This window comes from Oreochromis aureus, linkage group 23 (genome assembly GCF_013358895.1).
Source record: "Oreochromis aureus strain Israel breed Guangdong linkage group 23, ZZ_aureus, whole genome shotgun sequence".
Taxonomy (NCBI): Eukaryota; Metazoa; Chordata; class Actinopteri; order Cichliformes; family Cichlidae; genus Oreochromis; species Oreochromis aureus.
The window spans coordinates 44,064,424-44,084,185 of NC_052963.1; the positions used below are offsets into that span (position 1 = coordinate 44,064,424).

The 19,762-nt window shown below is 40.5% G+C and overlaps 2 protein-coding genes and 1 long non-coding RNA gene across 7 annotated transcripts in view; 2 read left to right on the forward strand and 1 right to left on the reverse strand.

Moving 5' to 3' along the window:
- LOC116333312 lies at positions 1-4,441 on the forward strand. 2 transcript variants are annotated; one of them, XR_005610344.1, is made up of 4 exons: positions 1-78; positions 854-950; positions 3,496-3,583; positions 4,102-4,225. It is a non-coding gene; the product is annotated as an uncharacterized LOC116333312 (long non-coding RNA). The 2 variants fall into 2 exon arrangements; XR_005610343.1 differs by lacking the exon at positions 3,496-3,583 and having other exon boundaries at positions 4,102-4,441.
- On the reverse strand, positions 1,482-12,341 carry acot11b (acyl-CoA thioesterase 11b). 3 transcript variants are annotated; one of them, XM_031756515.2, is made up of 17 exons: positions 12,219-12,341; positions 11,427-11,579; positions 10,537-10,735; positions 8,241-8,310; positions 7,736-7,796; positions 7,540-7,641; positions 7,301-7,436; positions 7,068-7,221; positions 6,234-6,353; positions 5,941-6,079; positions 5,739-5,794; positions 4,649-4,715; positions 4,452-4,535; positions 4,067-4,200; positions 2,726-2,956; positions 2,431-2,557; positions 1,482-2,291 (listed from the first exon to the last, which is right to left on the reverse strand). In XM_031756515.2, the coding sequence occupies exons 3-17, from the start codon at positions 10,724-10,726 to the stop codon at positions 2,133-2,135; spliced, it is 1,830 nt and encodes a 609-aa protein (XP_031612375.1). In that variant the 5' UTR covers positions 10,727-10,735; positions 11,427-11,579; positions 12,219-12,341; the 3' UTR covers positions 1,482-2,132. The 3 variants fall into 3 exon arrangements, with proteins under 3 accessions (XP_031612375.1, XP_039463175.1, XP_031612376.1); XM_039607241.1 differs by lacking the exon at positions 12,219-12,341 and having other exon boundaries at positions 11,427-11,823; XM_031756516.2 differs by lacking the exon at positions 12,219-12,341 and having other exon boundaries at positions 2,825-2,956; positions 11,427-11,818.
- The window catches only part of ssbp3b (single stranded DNA binding protein 3b), a 19,673-nt gene continuing 12,199 nt past the window's right edge, over positions 12,289-19,762 (forward strand). Inside the window, exons 1-4 of one of the 2 annotated variants that reach the window (XM_031756513.2) lie at positions 12,289-12,485; positions 13,209-13,281; positions 13,422-13,483; positions 13,574-13,658. In XM_031756513.2, the coding sequence (XP_031612373.1) occupies positions 12,430-12,485; positions 13,209-13,281; positions 13,422-13,483; positions 13,574-13,658 (276 nt within the window). In that variant the 5' untranslated portion in view covers positions 12,289-12,429. The remainder of the gene's footprint in view (positions 12,486-13,208; positions 13,282-13,421; positions 13,484-13,573; positions 13,659-19,762) is intronic. The other variant, XM_031756512.2, reaches the window with a different exon arrangement.

A 19,762-nucleotide genomic window follows, 5' to 3' on the forward strand; every position in this document is an offset into this window, starting at 1 on the left:
CTTACTTCCGGGTTTGGTCACATGGCTCGTTGCGCTATCCAATGGGCAGGATGAAGTCGGAGCCCTTGAGTTAGTAAAGTAAGTCCATTCAACGAGCGTGTGTTTTAGTTCATTGTTGTCATAATTACGCCTGTGTTTACTAGATGCTGTGAATATGTGGTACTCGAGTGCTGCGTATGTGTATAGGCACTGCTAATGCTAGCGTTAACAGATACGTCTTGTTAGCTTGGATGTTGTAGTGGGTTGAGCTAACTCTCGTCCCAACTGTTTATATTTGGTTATAGGAGCGGGAGAGTTATTTACTTTCTGTTTACCTTTCACTGTCAGACACAACGCAGGAACACACCGTACATTAAGTTGTTTTCAGTTGTTTCTACTCACTCAAAATCACAACAGTACCAGGATCGATACTAAGCACCTATTTCTGGCCTGAGTGATAGCCTGCTGCCCTGAACACTGACCATACAAGCTGCATTCCCGCTGAGTTGTTTTAACATTAAACAAATTGAGTCCTATATCTCCAAGATAACATGTGTAAATTTACGCAGACTGGTTGCTAAAAAATGTCTTGACATTAGGCTAAAGGAAAACTAAAGGACTGGTTATCTTTGTCTCTTAAAAGATAAACAAAAATTACTGCTACATATTACTCTACAAAATTGTAGATTAATTAATACAAACATAATTATAATAAAAAGGAACATATGCTATGGAAATATCTGTATTTATAATCGTAACAGCAACTCCTCAGTGATCTGAGGAGATGCTTTGGTTGAATACTGTGCACTCAGGAAACATCACATCCTTCATCCAGAAATGCTGACATGAGATCCAACATGTGTTGTTACGCCAGTCTGTAGGAGAAGAGATTCATCCAGAGGATGGATGCTTGCTCCAAATGAGGTGTGAGGAGCTGATGGAGACATAAAGGCTCAGGATACAGGTTAGAGGTATGCTGCATTTCTACTGTTACACAGCAACAATGCTGGTAGCTCCCCAATCTGAAACAAGGACAGCAAATGTCAAAAATTTCAGTGCCCTGCAGAGCAGTTAGCTTTGAGCTGTAATAAGATAATAATCCAGGAATCTTTGCATCATTTGTTTTACTGAAATTCACAATTTTGTTTGAGTCTGCTACAGAATTTCCTGAAATTCTACGGTTCAGACTACACAGTTTTATATGCAGATTGGGTTTTTTTCCCACCCCTTTATTTAGTGCCTGGAAACTAGCATGAGCATAACAGAATGATTGTGCCTCAAGCAAAATACCTGGAAAACCAGCATAACCGACTCCTGCCAGATCAGATTGTTCACTCAGACGCCTTTTTTTTCTACTTTGCTGGCCCCGTGCAGGTGTTACAACACTAGAAGCTTACAGTGGAATACTGTGAGTTATTGTTTCCTCCAACTTTCTTTCTGTTCATTAAAGAATGGTCAAGAATCCAGCGGGAAGTGAGCAACAATAAATTAGTTCAAATAAGCACAATCACATTTTAAGTTTATTGTTTCAGTTCAATCAAAACAGCTCAAGATTTAAGATTCTTGACCATCAAGCGTCCACATATGATACAATCAGTTCAATTACATTTGTGCAAAACTATACATTGTGGACTAGAAAAAATATACAGCATCATTACACATGAAATGTACATATTAGCTTCATCATTCAAAGGTTTAATCAACAGTTCAGACTTTATTCGAGGTGATACAAAATACACAAAGAAAACTGAACATTTCAATTTTTCTTTTTTTTGTAACAACTGGCAGTGCCAATAAAAACATGGCTGTCTAAAGATAAACAATGAGATTCCGTTAAATATTTAAAACTACGTACCAAAAAGTGATCCATTAATCTATAAATTAATATTGCACAGAAGGTTTAGGCTCTAAGGGGATTCAAATCCAACATCGAAAATATAGTGTACTGTTACTGCACCATTACTACTGGTGCAAACAAGTAGAAGCTTCTACAAATCCAATGCCTTTTATAATCTCAGCGTTTCAAAGTTAACGTTGGACTTTACTGGCTTTTGTGAGCACCTTTACAAGAAATGGGATGAACAAAGAGGGCTGATCCTGTTCTTTCCTCCTGATGCTTCTTGTTGTCTCAGTAGACTGTGGTAATACTTGTGTCACAGCGCAGAGGGTGGCAGAGCAGCCAAGCTATCCTTGTTGGCCAGCAGGAATTGGCTGCAGGCCGAAAAGGCGCTGTAAAAGCTTGAGGAGAGGCCCGCAATGTCTGTGGAAATGTAGGGGAGGACACCTGGTGTGGCCTGGTTGTAGTAGGTGATCTGAAACACAGCAATCACTGATAATTAACCCTTTCCATTTTTTGCTTTAGTTTTGGAGCGGTGACTTGTTTAAAGCTACAGCATAAAAATGCAGCGCAGCAACTACAGATTGCGTTTGTGCCCCTTTCATTTGGCTAACCTTGGTAACAGAACTGGACTCTTCCCAGATTGTGAAGCCAGCACAGAGCACCTCTCCCCTCGTGTACTCTTCCGTGGGCGGGTGAGTGGGCAAAGTGACTGAACGCAGAGCGATCAGATACGGGTCTCTGAGATGGACAAAGGCAGAGAGCGTCATGACAACTTATGAAAATGCAAACATGAAGCAGGGAGTGTAATACCATAACTGGTTAATAAGTGGAATAGAAACTCAAGAAGCACATAGTTTTTTCCCAAAAATTTGGTTCTGTTCAATCAGCTTTTTGGGATTTCCTCACCTGGATGATTGAGCATCAAGACATTTTAACTCACACAGAGTTTTGTTGAAATGAAGTGCGAAATTATCACGTGATGCAAGCAAGGTCATATCAACACACCCGGAATCACAGGGCTTCCGTCTAGATGCCAGCAAGATGAAGTCCTTCCCCTTCCCCCCTTTAGTGACAGAGGGTGTAGCTACGCGATAGATGGTGTCATCCTCATCTGCCTGGTTGATCACCTCACACTCCCTGCAGTTGAAACCCAGTGATGTGGATGTTTAGAGCTTTTAGATTATTGAGCATTATGTCACATTAAACAATCCGGTTATGTCACTGAGTTTATTTTGAATATCCAGTGAATATAAGTGGGTTAGTTTTCATTGTATTGCAGTAAAGAGTTACATATGTTTTTACCCCATAATGGAACAAGATTGAGAGATTACATGTAAATGTAACAGTTTGTCAGCCACACTGTTTACTGTATTTGTTTAAAGGATGTAGGAGGACCAGTAATGCATTAAACAGTCTGTCCAATAAACTAAGATTATCTTCCATACAGCCACATTGGCTATGTGCTGGAAATATATGGAAATAATACTGTATCTAACATTACCCTCCTGGTCAGGGGGATTTCCAAGATTTTTTTAAATAGCGTGGCAAAGGTGGCAACCCAGTACCTGTCAGCGGGAGATGTGAAATCAGAACATTCTGTCAGAAATAAATATCAAACCAAACCTGCTAGAAATTGGTTAAATTTGGTGATTTATAATAATTTCCACTTTGCACAGACCTCCTGCCTCCAGAAACATGCATTAGAAGATGTGGCTGTTCCAAAAACCATATGGTCGCCCCAAGTGCAAGAATCAGCCTTGAGTGGTACAATCACACAAAATGTGTTTTTCAAGTGGTAGAAGTAAGGAAAAAGGTTTCACACATCCTTTGCTTTCAGTTCTTTTTTATGAAATAAATTACTTGGGGAATTGTCAGTGGACTATACCATTGTGAGCTATGGGGGGGGGGGTTGTCATTTCTCAGAACATTTATTGTTCTGAGCATAAGCTTTCAGTACCTCATTGTGATATCTAACACTCTATAGTTATATTTAGAGTAACTTTTCTCCTCAGTAAAAGGATCTGAACTCCACTCTCACTCCCTTGCATTTATATGACAACACAATTATTGAAGGGGCAGTGCCACCCCAGGCCCCACTTTTAGCCACTCCCCTGCTCCTGTTTCCATTTGCAGTTGTTCTAATAATAAATACTCCTGGGGAATATAAGCCTCTCTGCTGTTGCAGCCACTGTAAGGTTCACTGATTCAGATGATGCTGCTAAATACCAAATGTGTCTAAGTACTGACTCATAATGCCGGTCCCACTCCTTTCTCCTCCTCAGGTCTGACAGTAGGTGGAACGTCTGCTCTGCCGAGACTCTGACGTTCATCTCCACCTTGAAACACAGCATGTGGTTTTCCTCCAGTGTGTACAATCTGACCTATGAATTAAAGACATCCACAAAGAGGAGGCAGGTTCAGTGTCTATAAATAGCATTCATTTCTGGTGATTATACATGCTCCTGGAATGACTTATGCTAACTTTGGGCAAAGTTTTCTTGACCTATTCTGCAATATTAAAGAATCTACATAAAACACTATAACCCATATTTTGAGCACCTCACTATGACCATGCAAACTGCTGGAAATTCCAACGAGCTATACCCTGAATAGATATGCAAATATTTGTGACCTTATTTTTCTCCGAAGCCAACACCCAGTTGTTCCTGTTGTCCATTAATTTCAGCGCTGAGACATTGTTGTAGCTCAGGTACATCTGAAAATATAAAGCGTTACTTTGTATATAGTAGCATTATCGAGCTCAGAGTGTCTCGGTTAACAAAACAAAAATAAAATTAGATAAAAAATTTTAAAAAAACAAACAAACACCTGGTTACTTGGATCCCAGGGAACAGACAAGGGCACTTCAGTTTGCTTGCAGGAGATAATATATTTCCTGTAAACATGAAGTACAGCAATGATGTACTGTAGCTCAGGGAACTACAGAAAGACCAAAAACACAAGCACTTTTACTCAAGCAATGACCCAACACATTATGTTATCAAACAGAGGAATAAAGATTGCACTGTTTTAGAGTTGAACAATGAACTCATTATGCCTGCTCGAGTCTGCAGTAAAGTCTGCTCAGCCGTGATGCATTGGTCTGCCAAGTCATTAGCGCCTGCAAACTATTGTAAACAATGGATTCGGTCATATGACCAAAAAGTAAATCCAGTGATGAGACTGTTTCAGTTCCACTGCTTTATAATGCATCATGATTAACAACATGTTTGCATACAAACACGATTTAAAAGGTTCAAAATGTAATTTAACTAATTTACTAAGGGAATAGATTTATTGTGACTCTTTTAGAAATATTGGTTATTTATTTATTGCAAAGCATTAAATAGCCTAACCTGTACGCTGTCAACAAAACGATCTGCAATAAACAACAATCATTACTCTCACACATAAACAGAAAACAACCGTAATTGTTTTAGAAGGGAGCTGTACTACTCTACTGTAGAAGAGTAGCTTTGCATTGTACAAAAATAATTCTTAGTTTTTCTGTGCTGGGCCTTTGTGCAGCCCCTGAGTTGAAAAAAAAAGCCATTTTAGCTCACTTCCTGCTAAGCCAACATTCCTCTGGTTCGTTGCCCCTCAAAAACTGAAGGTTTCGATCCAATATGCAGACCCGTGGACTGGAATGATGATACTGGAGATATCTACTCTCAGAGACATTAAACAGAGCTAAGAGTAAACCTGCCTTCCTTTGATGACAAAAACTGAAAATATTTGAGTCTTTAAAGAACTCCAAAGCCTGACATTTTGGCTCATCGAGAATAATTGCATGTACACCGGCCTCATTATTTGAAATTTCGGCCTTTTTCAAAATATGAGGAACCATAACTTTAACAATGTAAATATGACAGAAAATAAGATGACACAAAAATAGGTCCTCTTGATAGAAGATACTTACCTATCAAGGCGAATCTTCTTTCTGGCAATAGCTTCTTGAAAGCGTCTTTTTCCATCCTGTAAAACGAGATGATCTAAGACTGAAATTCTTAATATGTATACTGTGTACACTATGTTAAAAAAAAATGTTTATTTTCAGTTTGCCCTTCATCTGACTCTAAGGGCCTCTAAAAATTTAGAAATAAGTCACTCGGATAACTTACCACAGGCTCAGGTCGTATCCGTGGCAGCGTGCATGGTTTCCTGTCACTGTCCAGCACCTCAAAGGTCATAAAGGCACTATTTATGTGGCGCAGAGGTTCTCCACCCTGGTAGGCCTCAGCACAAACTCCCACCTCCATGCTAGTGTGCGCAGGAATGTGGACAGGAATGCGGGTTAAAGAAAACATATGCATCCAGCAAACAGCACTCCAAGTGTTATAATCACAAATTAGAACGTTAAATATTTAATGAATTGTTTATTTTCTGAAACATTTGCAATAATGTGTCGCTTCACCTGTGCTTGAAGGCATTGTTAACAATAGCTTTCAGTACCAGTCGGTCGCCGATGTGAGATGGGCCACGAAAATGGAACATGTCTATGGACCTCAGGGTTGGATGAGCGTTACACAGGCGACTACATCGAAATATAAGGAAAAAGAAAAAAAACTGTTTTGATTGGATTTGTTTGGTCTCATTACAAATAAACTTTTGTCAAACGAAGAACAGTTTATCTTTTGGAAACTCAATCTCCTTTTTTCCAGCAATTAGATGAGAATATCGACACCAGCCACATATCTGTGTGGCAGTACCTGCTACTTCCACCAAACACACATGACAATAATACACACTCACTGGCCACTTTGTTAGGTACACCTTCATTGTACCAGGTTGGATCGCCTTTTGCCCTGAGAGCTGCCTTAAAACTTTGTAGATTTTGGTCGATATTGACATGATAGCATCTGCACATTCATGAAGCAAATCTACCCTTTCACCACATCCCAAAGGTGCTCTGTAGGATTGAGATCTGGTGACTGTGGATCCCACTTGAGTCCAGTGAACTCATTGTAATGCTCAGTGCCACGTTATCCTACTGAAAGCAGTAATCAGAAGATGAGCACACAGCATCAATACTCAGGTAGAGTAAGCTGTTTAAAGGATGCTTTCATCAACCGTGGATTTTCATCCAGGGAACTAAAGCTCATGTGATATCTTACTGTTTCTGGACCATTCTTACAGTAGGTGTACTTAATAAAGTGGCCAATGAGTGTAGCTCTTATCCAACTCTAGCAAATGTTTTTGCTGTTTGAAAAAAATTATATGTATACAAATATAAAAGCTTTGTGCATACCTTGCTGCAATTGTAGCCACATTTTCCATCCAGGCCATAATCTGGCCCCCAAAAGTGCTGACTTGGTGGTTGGCATGGGGCGGAAGCACCAGCTCTACACTCTCAACACGTGTCCGCTCAGCTGGCACAGCGTCCTGATACTCCTGGCATTCTCCTGATGAGTGCACAAAAACAAGGACGTTTAATGAATCTGTTTTTTAAGTGCCGCGTGCTATAAAGACTTATGTCTGTACCCAGCTGAGCTGTGCTGCTGCTCAGTAGGTCTGTGATAATCTCAGCGTGGATGAGCCTCATCCTCCTCCGCTCTGCTGCCAGGCTGTACTCCATCTGCTCCATTTGTGTGCGAGGAATCACCTGCTTCAGCTGTACCTGTGAGGACATAACAAAAAACAAATTAAAAAAAAAAGCCAGAGATGTTAAATCAGATTTATTAAAATCCCCCTCTGCCCATATTTTGATCCGTGCTCTTTACCTTCCCAGCTTCTGTCCTTCTGGCAACAAAGGTGGCAAAGGCGTGGCAAACCTTCCACTGCCTGTCAGTGTAAAGGTCCTCGCAAGTCACTAAAATGCCCACCTGAGATGAAAAGAATCACTAAAGTCATTATATTCTTTTCCTAAAATAATAAAAAGTTTAAATATCCCAAAAGCACAGAGTGCCACCCGCTAACCTCCATACTGGACGTAAAGGCTCTGTTGACCTTTGCGATGATATTAACAACCTTTCCTACCCTGGAGGAGAGACACAGATGCCACTCTTTACTATCAACAAGGAGAAGTATTTGTACTGCACATACTGTGAAACTTCTATGCTATGAGACATAATTTTCAGTCAACAGCAAGGCATGTTTGGCCATGACACTTTGCTATCTGGAATTGGAAAGAAATGTTTATTATATTTTCATGAGTCACCTCTTATTTTTAACGATTAAATAAAATTAAATCAAGATTTATGGAGAATATCATAACTAATGATTTGTAACCATAAAACTGTCTTTCTTGTTTAGTAGCATTTGTCCTTCAAACTTTACTAAAAGTTGAGTTCAAGTTGACATTTTATCCCAAAATGACCCTTTTTTCTCTCCTCTCCTGGCACTGCATGCAATGTGTTGTCTCTGCAGTCATTACTCAGTTTGAATTAAACCTTGGCAGTCAGTACTAAGATTAATACCTTACCCTATGGTGTGTTCAAAATGGATGTCATCCACTGATGCAGTGATACAGGAACAACCTGCATGTCTCTCAGCTGGAAGATCAGAGATTACACAAAAACATTAAGCAGTGCAGCAGAAAGCATATGTAGTAGGGCTGCACGATTTTGCATAAAATGAGAATCACGATTTTTTTGCCTAGAATTGAGATCACGATTCTCTCACGATTTTCTTTTCCAATATAAATATTTATTGCACTTATTAACTGCACATCAACTTCGTAACAGTTGAAACTGAACATAAAAACAATAAATAAAAATAAAAACAATAAATGCCTCACATTTTGTGGTTGCCGCAAAATGTTGTACTGCTTGAAATTCTGTCTCCACCGTTGCTCGACACTGCGTGTATAGAGCAGGTAGTGCAACAATAGAAAAATAGTTGCGGGACGGCACTGTGTAGCGTTTGTCTAGGGCATAGGTGTCAAACTCTGGCCCGCGGGCCAAATTTGGCCCGCAGCCTAATTACATTTGGCCCGCGAAGCCATGCCAAATTACTATTAGAGCTGGCCTACTGGTATTATACAGCTAATATATATATAATATATATAACGTTTAGTATTAAGCTTTGCTTGTTCCATATTCAGTTTTTCAGCAAAACTTGTTTGAGTCCATAAGAAAAGATTCATTCTTATATCTGGAAGATTTTTTTTTCAATAAATATTAATGTTAGCCCGCGACTTTGTTCCAGTTTTGAATTTTGGCCCACTGTGTATTTGAGTTTGACACCCCTGGTCTAGGGTGTTGATCATTTTCCTAAATCCCTCGTTTTGCACAGTGTTGATGGGAGCCATATCTTTGGTCAGGTGATAAGTGATAGCCTCCGTAATTTCTTTGAGCCTGCGGGAGTTCGACGTGTATAGGGAAGGGCTGTATAAGGTTCCCGTTATTGATGTTTGGGTGGTTGACCGGCACAAATTTTCTCCTGTTACTTTCTCGTCATCCCTGACGTGCTCTCCGTTGTTTTTTCCCTACCAATTTGAGCATCACGGCACAGCTTCTGTATCACTAAGGCTCCGCCCATGTCATTTGTTGAGCAGGAAGGGTGAGCGCTTGTTTTCATGCAGATTACGTCCTGGATCAAAATGCGGTACAATCGTCGTTGTCTTTTTTTTTTTTTTTTTTTTTTTTTTTTTTTTAAATCGTTGTCATTTGGAAATGAGATCGCACATAAGTATGAATCGAGATCGCGATTTTCTAACGATTAATCGTGCAGCCCTAACATGTAGGTATACAGTATGTGCAAAATACTAAGTTTTATAGGGAGAGTGGCTTATTGAGTAGCTCCATAGTGTAGTGGTTTACACATTTGCCTAAAAAATAAAAGCTCCATAGTTCAATCCTGGAAAGAGGTACAGATCCCTTTGGGCTTGCGTCATATGGCATCCAGCATAAACACTTTGCAAAACCAAACATTTGGCACAATTGGAGATTGTTTTTATCTAATCATGTCTGGATTGTTGTAATTCATTTGTCATTTTTTTTAACAAAACTTCCTTGGAACGTTTGGAGGTTGTTCAGTAAGCTGCTGCAAAGCGTCAAAGTCTTCTAAGTACTAACATGTCACACCATTTCTAGTTCTCCCCCCCCCCTCTTAATTTCAGAGTCCACTTTAACAATCTGGTTTTGACTGTTAAAGCTCTGCATGGACAAGCAGAGCTTTTACACCCATACATCACCAGCAGATCCCCGAGGTCACGTGATAAGGGCCTGCAGCACTAAGGGTGACAGAGCTTTTTGCAGCAGTGGCCCTCAGACTTGTATGTAGCAAGAGCAGAATTTATGAGTCCCCGAGTTTCACTTTTTCGTGGTACACTGAAACCTTTGAGTATTTTTTTTCAAATATCCCTGCTCCATAAAGTGCAGAAAATCAGCACTGTAATATGAGCATTCATGTAGCATGACTGAAATTTATAGTGGGTGTGACAGCGATTACAAAACAAACAGCATCAAACATGTTTAAAAAATTCAATGATCAGACTCTAACTCATGCCCATTACTTCCACCTACAATACTTCAGTTAAAATGATGGTGGATGGTTAATGGTGCTACCATGGTCTGTATTCAAGGTTGCAGTTGCATTCAAATGTTTGAGTTAATGAGCGACTTGCCAGAAGCAGAGTTACAGAAAGCGCATAAGAATTTTAATGCAATCATTTAGCCTTTATTTGCAGCTTTAATCTGCATTTGGAATGAGGTGCATCAGAGAAGAGAATCTCCGATTAAACTGTACATGTGAGAGTTTTTCTGATCCTTTCCTACCAGATAAACAGGCTGTGGAGTCCATCCACTTCAGCAGCTGTCCAACACTCAGCTCCCCACAGTGATTGGCATGACAGGGCAGCACAATCTGACTCATCTGCACTTCAGTGGGGTTTCTGTACACTTCCCCACTCTCCTGGATGAGCAGGGGGTCCGGCATGGTGTCTGAATCTTTATTTTCTGAAGTCATATCTCACAACTCCACAGAAAGGAAATACAGAAAAAGAAACAGTTACAGCAGAACATTTGGTGTCAGACGTGATGGATATGATTCAAGTCAGAACAAATGCGATATTCTATAAACATTTGTGAAGTCAACAAGCCTAGAACCTAACCTGAAAACTGCAGGTTGATTTCGTCCAGCACTGCAGCATAAGACTTTAAGCTTTAAATAATCTGCAGCTAGGCTAGGTTTGTCCTCTGTATTGCTCAACTTTTTTTTTTTTTTTTTTTTTCACCCCTTACTCAGGGATCAGGAGCAGAAATGCATATTTATGAAATTAAAACTCTGGGGCATTTTAGGAAGTGCTCTAAAACTATGCTAATTTACATGTAGCCTTTCTTAAAATTACAGGTTGAGACTCGTCTTTTTTTAAAAGTCGCTATCACGCAAACTATTTCTGGGCATGCCACTAAAGGGGGCATTCATGGAAAGTATTTGGTGGGATAGAAGTGTTTGCCCACAGCTACTGCTCCATTTAGTCACCTGTCACTCTTTTAAGTTATCAATGACCGGGGTGTAGTGACCTATATACATTTGTAGAGAAATAACGCAACATTTGAAATGAGTGTCTCACTTAATTTAATATTTCAGCATTTAAATATGTTATCCTGTGACAGCTATCACGCCAATGACGTTGTAAACAAACGACTGAAAATTGCTTACTCACTTGAAAACTTCCTGCTGAAGCTGAAGTCGACAGAAAGTCCGTTTAGTGCCAAAGAGTGTCTTGTGCAAAACACGAAGTCGACAGAAAAAGTGCACAAAGCGACCCCGAAGCGGTGGCTCTTCTCATTTCACCCATTCCTCAATAACACGGCAACTGAATAAACACATACAACACGGGTTTCGTGAAAGGTTTCGCCACTGGAGGGAGAAAGAGGGAGAGAGACCGTCCCCGTAGTGGTTTTAGTATTTAAGGTGGAATTAGAGTCCAGGTCTTTAAGTTGGGAGATTCAAATCGATATTCAAGAAAAACGTAATACATATCATTTTATAAGTAGCTGAAAAAAATAAAGACTAAAACTAACTTTGTATGTGTGTGTTTTGCAGATTACATTTAAAACGTTAATGAAACTCTTGAAAAATACTAATGGCGTAAACTAATAAAACAAAATCCCGACTACTTAAGAATAATTTCAAAAAATCGATCTTAATTCAATTCTATTTTATGGATGTGTCAAGATTTCATTATTATTTTAACTTGACTGAATTCATATAAATATAAAGCTTTAAAGAGTTCCTGTAACCTTTAGTGGGCTGATTAAAAAATACGTATAAACATTTTTCGAAAGGTAAAATGTACATTTCCTTTCATTACCAGAATGCTTTATTTACACTGTAAGCGTAAGAAAGTCACGAAGCGACACCTCAACTGTGGATATGTGCGCTAAATCGCGCACTTTTGTTATCGCAGAAACCGACGTTAAAACCAGTAAACAGTAAGCACGGAAAGGCAGACCTTAAGGCCATTTTTATGTTCCTATTGGCCCATGGGAGCGTCAGTCAGACGTGGCTCCGCCTCTTTCTCCCCCTCCTCCGGAGCAGGTTCGGTTGAGTCGTCGGGTTGAGGAGGAGTGCGGTTGGAGTGCGAGAGGGTCGCGGCCGCGATGATCTGACAGATGAAATAGCAAAAAAAAGAAAGAGAAGGCGGGCGTCCTCCAAACAAAACAATGTTTCCCAAAGGCAAAGGGACCCCGGTGCCGTCGGACAGCCAAGCACGAGAAAAGTAAGCCGAGAAGCGTTTATTATTGTGTATTTTTTACCTCGTAAGTTGCTCCCTCTTGCTCTCTGTTGTTTGCTGGACAGGCTAGCGAGAGGCGATTTCCTCTTACCGAGAATGGAATTGAATGAACCGCCTTGTCTGCTCGCCATTCCTCCTTTGAGCTGTGTTCTGCTCCATGTAGATTATTGCTGATTTTGTACACATTTCCAGCCGATTCCGGTTGTAGTTTACTTGTGTTTTTATCGGCAGTTGTTTGAGATTTTTGCGGTTATTCGGACGACGGTGCGGAGAGGGGAAAACAATAACATCGCCGTGCTACAGTACATTGTTTTCTCTGTTGCGCTCTCTGGATAGGCTCCGTTTTAATTTCCCTCAGCCCCGTCACTGCCACCAAGATACTGTACCTAGCTAATACACAACAGGCTGCTGTTGTTTTCTTTAAATGTTTCGCATCACGACGTTAAATTATGCCGTTGCCTCCACACTTTCTTTTAACCTCCTGATTGTTGAGAGTCTTCACCAGCCTTGGCTTTGCTTACGAGTCCCAATTTAATTTTTTGGCATCTGGTATTTGGCAGCCATTGTTCAGAGGGCCTTACCCGACTCTAATCACTCATTGTTCGCGTACAGGAAGATTCAACCTGATGTTTGGTGATTTTGCTTTGCTACTTGGTCAAGTTTGTTAAATTAAACCTAAATCTGTTATTATTTTTTTCTCCCCCGCAGGTTGGCTCTTTACGTGTATGAGTATTTGTTACACATAGGGGCACAGAAGTCTGCACAGACCTTTTTATCAGAGGTATGTGGCATTTAGGGTAAAAGTTTAACCGTATTAACACGTACTTTATATTTTTAAACACTTGATTTTATTCTTCGAGGACAGTATTGTTAAAGTGTAACTGACACCCATAGATAATTATTGAAATTGTGCTGTCCTAGATCCGATGGGAGAAAAACATAACACTTGGTGAACCCCCTGGATTCCTACATTCATGGTGGTGGTAAGTGTCATCTCTTTGTAATGTAATAAAATGTCCATTTGTGTGTGAGTTGGGTTTTTTTTTTTGCTTCATGAGCTCTCTTGTCCACAGTGTTTTCTGGGACTTGTATTGTGCTGCACCAGAGAGAAGAGAGACATGTGACCACTCCAGCGAAGCAAAAGCTTTCCATGATTATGTGAGTACTGCTTACAAGGAAACTGTTGCAAATATTGCCTTTTGTTCACCAGGAGAAGACAATAAGTTTGTGCTTGAGGCTGAGAAGTGATGTAAAGTCTTTGTCTTTATATATAACTTTTTTCATTATGTCATAATGTATTCCCTGTAGCACCTTGTAGCTGTATTTAACCATCTAATGCAATTTTAAACACTTTGTGTCTGCTGCTGATTTATGATCAGCTATCATGATCTGTTGGTGGGTTGAATGCTGCGCCCAACCATGAGCTTTATGGGCTTCTGGGAAAATGATGCTGATGTCAGCATGTCCTGAGTCAGACCTGTCAAGTGCTCTCCCCCTTAGCCCAAGCTCCCTGCTGCCTCAGTTGTGAAGACGAAGAACCTCCGGTGTGTTCTGCACAGCATCTGAGAATTTCATGCACACAGCTCTATTTTTGTCAAAGACCTCCAGCTGCCTGAATGTGTGGTAGCGCCAATACATGTTGAAACATATTACCTGCAGTGACATAATCCTAATGGATTTGAAACTGAAGAACTGCTGGAGCAGCCTTACATCCTGAATTTATGAGCTGTCACTCGGTACATGTGCATGATTTGGTAGCGCATTGCTTCTCTTACGATAGCAGTTCTATATTTGCATGGTATGGGTGCTTTGCATCTTGATAATTATGCAGTTTTGAGGTGCTGTTGTCATTTCATTTCCTGCTTTGAGTCAGCATTCAAAAAAAGAACATTAAAAAGAACCTTGCATAGATCAAAAGAAACTGTGAACTGAATGTCTATGGCAGGGGTGGGCAATCCCAGTCCACGAGGGCCGGTGTCCCTGCAGGTTTTAGATCTCACCTTGGGTCAACACACCTGAATCACATGATTAGTTCGTTACCAGGCCTCTGGAGAACTTCAGGACATGTTGAGGAGCTAATTTAGCCATTTAAATCAGCTGTGTTGGTTCGAGGACACATCTAAAACCTGCAGGGACACCGGCCCTCGTGGACTGAGATTGCCCACCCCTGGGCTATGGCCTCTGCCGTTCCCTTCCTAATGTCTCTTTCTGCCTTCAAAGATTAACATGGTGCTGCTGATGTAAATAAAATAGAAAGACTTTTCAGGTTGTGCTGTATCAGCATAGGAAAGACATTAGAGGTTAAGGAGTCCTCTTAGGATGATTGATGCACAGTGCAGTTTGTAGGCGGGTTAGTGGTGTACCAGACAGGAAGGGGTTAAAACTGAGATGTTGGTCCTGCTCTTGGCAGATAGGGTTGTCAGGGTAACAGGCCTCCTGATCTGGCAGGTGACCTGGGAGCCAAGAGAGAGGCTACAGCGTGGCTCTGCCCTTTCAGTAACCACATTCCTTATTATTGCAACTCATACAAAGGAAAGAGAGCGTTTTTGTTTGACAGTCAGCCTTAATTCAGCTAGCCTACTTAATGGTAATTGATTGCTTCTGGTTGCTTACTTGTGTAGAATATGCTTGTCCTTTTCTGTGAATGTGTCAAAGATCAGAGAGTTTGTTTTGGCAAAATTGTATTTCCATACATGAATTAGAGAAAATTAATCTCTGGGAAAATGGGAACACCATTTTTAAAGGAAGTAAAAACACAAAATAGGATGTTAAGTTGTATCTTTTGGGTTGACTGAAGCCATTTCCTTTGCATGGAAAACATTAAGCAAATGAGGGAACAGTGAAATGTCAGTCTGGGGAGTGTGCTGCTGTGGCGTGGCGTGGAGCTTTGAGAGTTTCTGCACGGTTGGTTCTCCCTGACATCTTGTGGTTACCCTTCAGTTTGATGTTGGTTCTCTTTGTGTTTATTGGGGAGGTCAATGAAGTGTGTGTGTGTGTGTGTGGGGGGGACAGTACTAGTCCTTGGACCCAAGCCTTTGTCTAGGTGTGGGGGAGGTGAGTGCTGTTCTGTTAGCCGGCAGCCCTCGTAAAGCTCCGGCGTATTCATGCTGGGCCTGACGAACGCTCCCCAGGGGCCCTGTCGCCATGGCGTCAGCGGCTGATTGATGGCTGTCATGGAGCTGAGGGGCATATTGGAAAAAGAAAAAGGGGAGTGGCAGTGTGGCATATGCCCAGCATCCACCACCGCAGAGGAGCTGAGGGAATAAAAGAGCAGGGGGCTGGGGAGGAAGACTGGAGGGAAATGTAAAGTGGAGGGGACCTGCGAGGGAAAGAGAGCATCCAGTCAGGATCCAGAGTGGGTTTTATGATGTTGATTGATGGTTAAACATTTACAAGCTAAACATAGGGGCTGGTTTCTTTTGAGAATCGGTTCCAGTGGAAGAAGTGAGGCTGTTAGGAGCACGCTAGCTCATGAGCCGGCAGTTGGGTGGTCTGTGCTGCGGCCCAAACGCCTACATCATTTCCCTCTTATCCACTTTAAAAAGCTTCATTTCTTTTCTTTCTTTCTTTTTTTTTTTGATTTATCATATTTAAAAAATTGCCCCAGTCAAGCTCTTGGTTATCCTCACCCTCCTCTTTACTTGTTTCTCTTCCCTTGTCCCACCCCCCTCCCTCGTCTTTGTTTTTGTAAAGGGAGCACAAGCACATCCGCCGCCACTCTGGCCTTTTGTAACCTCCTTCAGTGATTCAAGCATTCAAAGAGAATTTGCTTGGCTGGGATTACTTGTTTGCCTTAAACTACACACATTTACACGTGCTGAATCATGATGGGTGGGGGGTGGTCGTCTGTCTGTCTTAAAGGAAAAATCCCCTGGGAAGTTGTAAGAAAGGCCCCAGACAAGAGCCTCATAGCCCGGGGCAGGACTGAGACATCTGCCCTTTTCCGGTACCAGAGAGTTGTTGGGGAGACGTAGCTTATTTAGACCAAAAGCAGCATTGGACTCCTTGGAACAGTCCAACAAGCACAGCTGTGGGCTTTAGAGCTACATGATAAAGATCTAACATAACATGCCTGGGAACTCACCATGCACGTAGCTTTTCAGTCTGGCAAACCGTTTCTGTTCTTCTACAGGGATGTAGATCGTTGACGTCTTTTTATGACTTTGCGGTCAATACCTTAAATACAGCTTTGTTTTACTTCATTATTTCTTTGCAGGCCTCATTCCAGGAATGGGCTACTTAAGGGTAGAGGATCAAAACAACGCCAGTTTCGCTTTGGAGGGGCCAGACAGAGGGATTGTATGAACATAAACCACTTAACAAGCCATAAACGTAGCTTAGCCTTTTTCTGTGATAAACACAGTAACAGCTGCTTTCAGTTTTTTAATGTAACAAAAAAAAAGCCCAACTCTAAAATACAATCCTCTCACTCTCTCTCACACACACACATACACACACTAGTAGTACAAAGAAAATCAAGGAAAATAAATTAATGGTTACATTTTAATTGTTAGGTTAACTGTGGGGCTGTTTTAGCTAATGTGCTAAATGGCTAGAAATCATAAAACAAAGGTAAATCCTTATATCGTTGTTTTCTTTAACAAATGTAAAATTAAAGCTTGTAATATTAAGAGGTATTTATGCTATTTGACCTTAGAACCAATGAGCAACTTTACTGGAGCACACATACACATTTTAGATTTAAGTAAATTAATTAAAAACGATTAATCTTTATGACATCAGTTTGCATTTCAGGAAGTTGCAATGAAAACGAAGTTAAAACTACGAATAACTGTTTTACCTACAGTTCCTTCAGTAGGGTGCAAATAAAACCAAACAAACAAAACTGAAAGTCAGCCCAGACAATATTTTTTTCTCTCCTTTGGATAACCTAGTAGTGTCGAGTCCATACATTAGATTTGGATTCAATATATGTGATGGTTGCTGAGGCCCCTCACTTCCTGTTTTGTGCCTTTGCTGGTGATTGTTCTCAGTTGTTACAGTTTTGAAAATCGGTAATGCATCTGATAAATTTTGTGAGGCTTTGTCTGAAGAATAACGTCTGCTACTTTTGGTGAAGGGTAGAAATTTTTGTGTCCTGTGGAAGTCCTCCAAGCAGTATTACCCCATCAATGATTTAAAAAAAAATCTTTTTTTTCTTTTTTCTTTTCAATATTGTGACCACAGTTACAAAATTCAGTAAAAGAAAAAAGTTCACTTTCCCATGTGGACATAATTGCACATCAACATATCAAAGCATCATTTGGATATGGCCTCGCTTTTGCAGTGTCACCTCCGAGGTTAGCTCGCTAGGACGGCAATACTTTAGAAAAATGAGAAAACTTGCGCTAAATTTTGTGAGACAATTTTTGTGACAATTGCAAAAAAATAAATAAATAAATCTGTCACATATTTTACTTCAAGTTTTTTTCTTAAATAAAATCTAATGTGATAGAAAAGCCAGCATGCCATAAAGAATTCTTATGTGTATATGAAAATTGGCCCAAAAATAACACTAGAGAAGGCGGAAAGGCTTTGGGTATCTGCTCAGCTTCACTGCAATAATTTATCGTTACATTAGATTATTGTTGGGCTGTACACCTGCTCTAACGCTAACTGCTAATCGTGTGGTTGCTCAACAGAGAAACCAGAAAGATACTCAGGAGTTAACCTTGATCATTGAGCATAAGGGGATAATATAAAATAATGATCAGGTAAACTAGTGAGAAGTCATCACATTTGCCTGTTTTTTTTTTTTTTATTTCCTTTTTTCATTTTAGAGAATTTTTTAAGCCTGTTTTTGTTTGGGGGGCTTTTGTCTTAATAAAGCCTTAGCCGGATATCAACTCAAGCCTTACTCAAAAGCCAGATTTGAATCTCTATATGCTAAGCAACAGTCGCTCCTTTTCTTTTCTTGCAACTTCTTTCACTGGCTTCCAAGTCCGTGGCGTTGTCCCTGACTGATCACAGTGCTGTTAACTTCCTGTCATAAACCTTAAAGCAGCAAGCATATAAAACAGTAAAAACGGTAAGAGTGATAACAAAGACTGTGTGGGGATGGGTGGCAAACTAAAGGAAGACTTAATATAAAACATCTATCTGTGTAAGGTGTTGGGCCACCACATGCTGCTAGAACAGCGTCACGGAAATTGAGTCTGGAAACTCAATTGGAGGGAATTACTCTCTCCTGTTTCCCTCATTTGGCTTTTAATGATGATGGTGTTGCAGCCCACATTCATCTACAAGAAGGCGTTAAAGTGGTTTAATATCTAATGACTGCGAAGGCCGAATATTATGATTCAGATCATTTTTCATTCATTAAAACATCTATTGACCCCACATGAAAGAAATCCGCCTTCACATCAGGACAGAAACCTTTCATTGTAAGCTTTTATTGATTCCAGTGACCCTTAATTTTAAATGGACAAGTGGAGTCGAACTATTCTAGCAAACTAAAGCTCACAATCTAACAGAGTCACTGGATCCTTTCACTTTGGGGTCAAGGGTTCAAACCTGCATCATTTTGTTGATCTGTTGGGTGATGCATTTCTCACTTATTTTTTTTTTGTGTGTGTGCATTTTTGTAGATCAGTGGTTATCTTTTTTTTTTTTTACATCACTAAGCTGTCAAATATGCATTGATCTTTGTAATGTGGGGATTATGCACTGCGAGCCTACTATAATAACCCTGCGTATGTAATTGTCAATGAAGAGTTTTTGCTGACACAGCCTGATCACTGCTATTGACGTTCTCAGGCAGAGATTATAATGTTATGCTGTTGTGGGCAGCGCAGACTGAGTAGGGTGCACTGAGCCTCGAGCTCACCAGCTGTTGGTAAGATTTACACCCGCTGGATCCAAGCGGACTATGGCATATTCACAGATGCTGAACTATAACATCCATGTCAGTCACCCGAGGAAGAAACAGCCCTCTGTTTCCTTCCATATTGCACTAATACAAGGGCATCACAGCTATCAAATATGTGGTATCAAACAATAATCTTCATTGTCTTTCTCATTGACCAGAATATAGCTCTTACCTTACCGTACTTTAACGACTAACACACCAGGCACTTGAGCAGGAGACTGAAGCTCCAGTCACATATGCTTCCATAGTGAGCCCTGTTTCAGAGTCACAGCCTTTCCTCTTGCTATCTTAATGCAAAATCAGAAGCAACTGGCCTGCTCAGCATTTTTATACATGCCACAGTGCATGATTGGATCCTGATTTTTTAATTGTATTCGGCAGTACACCTGTGTGG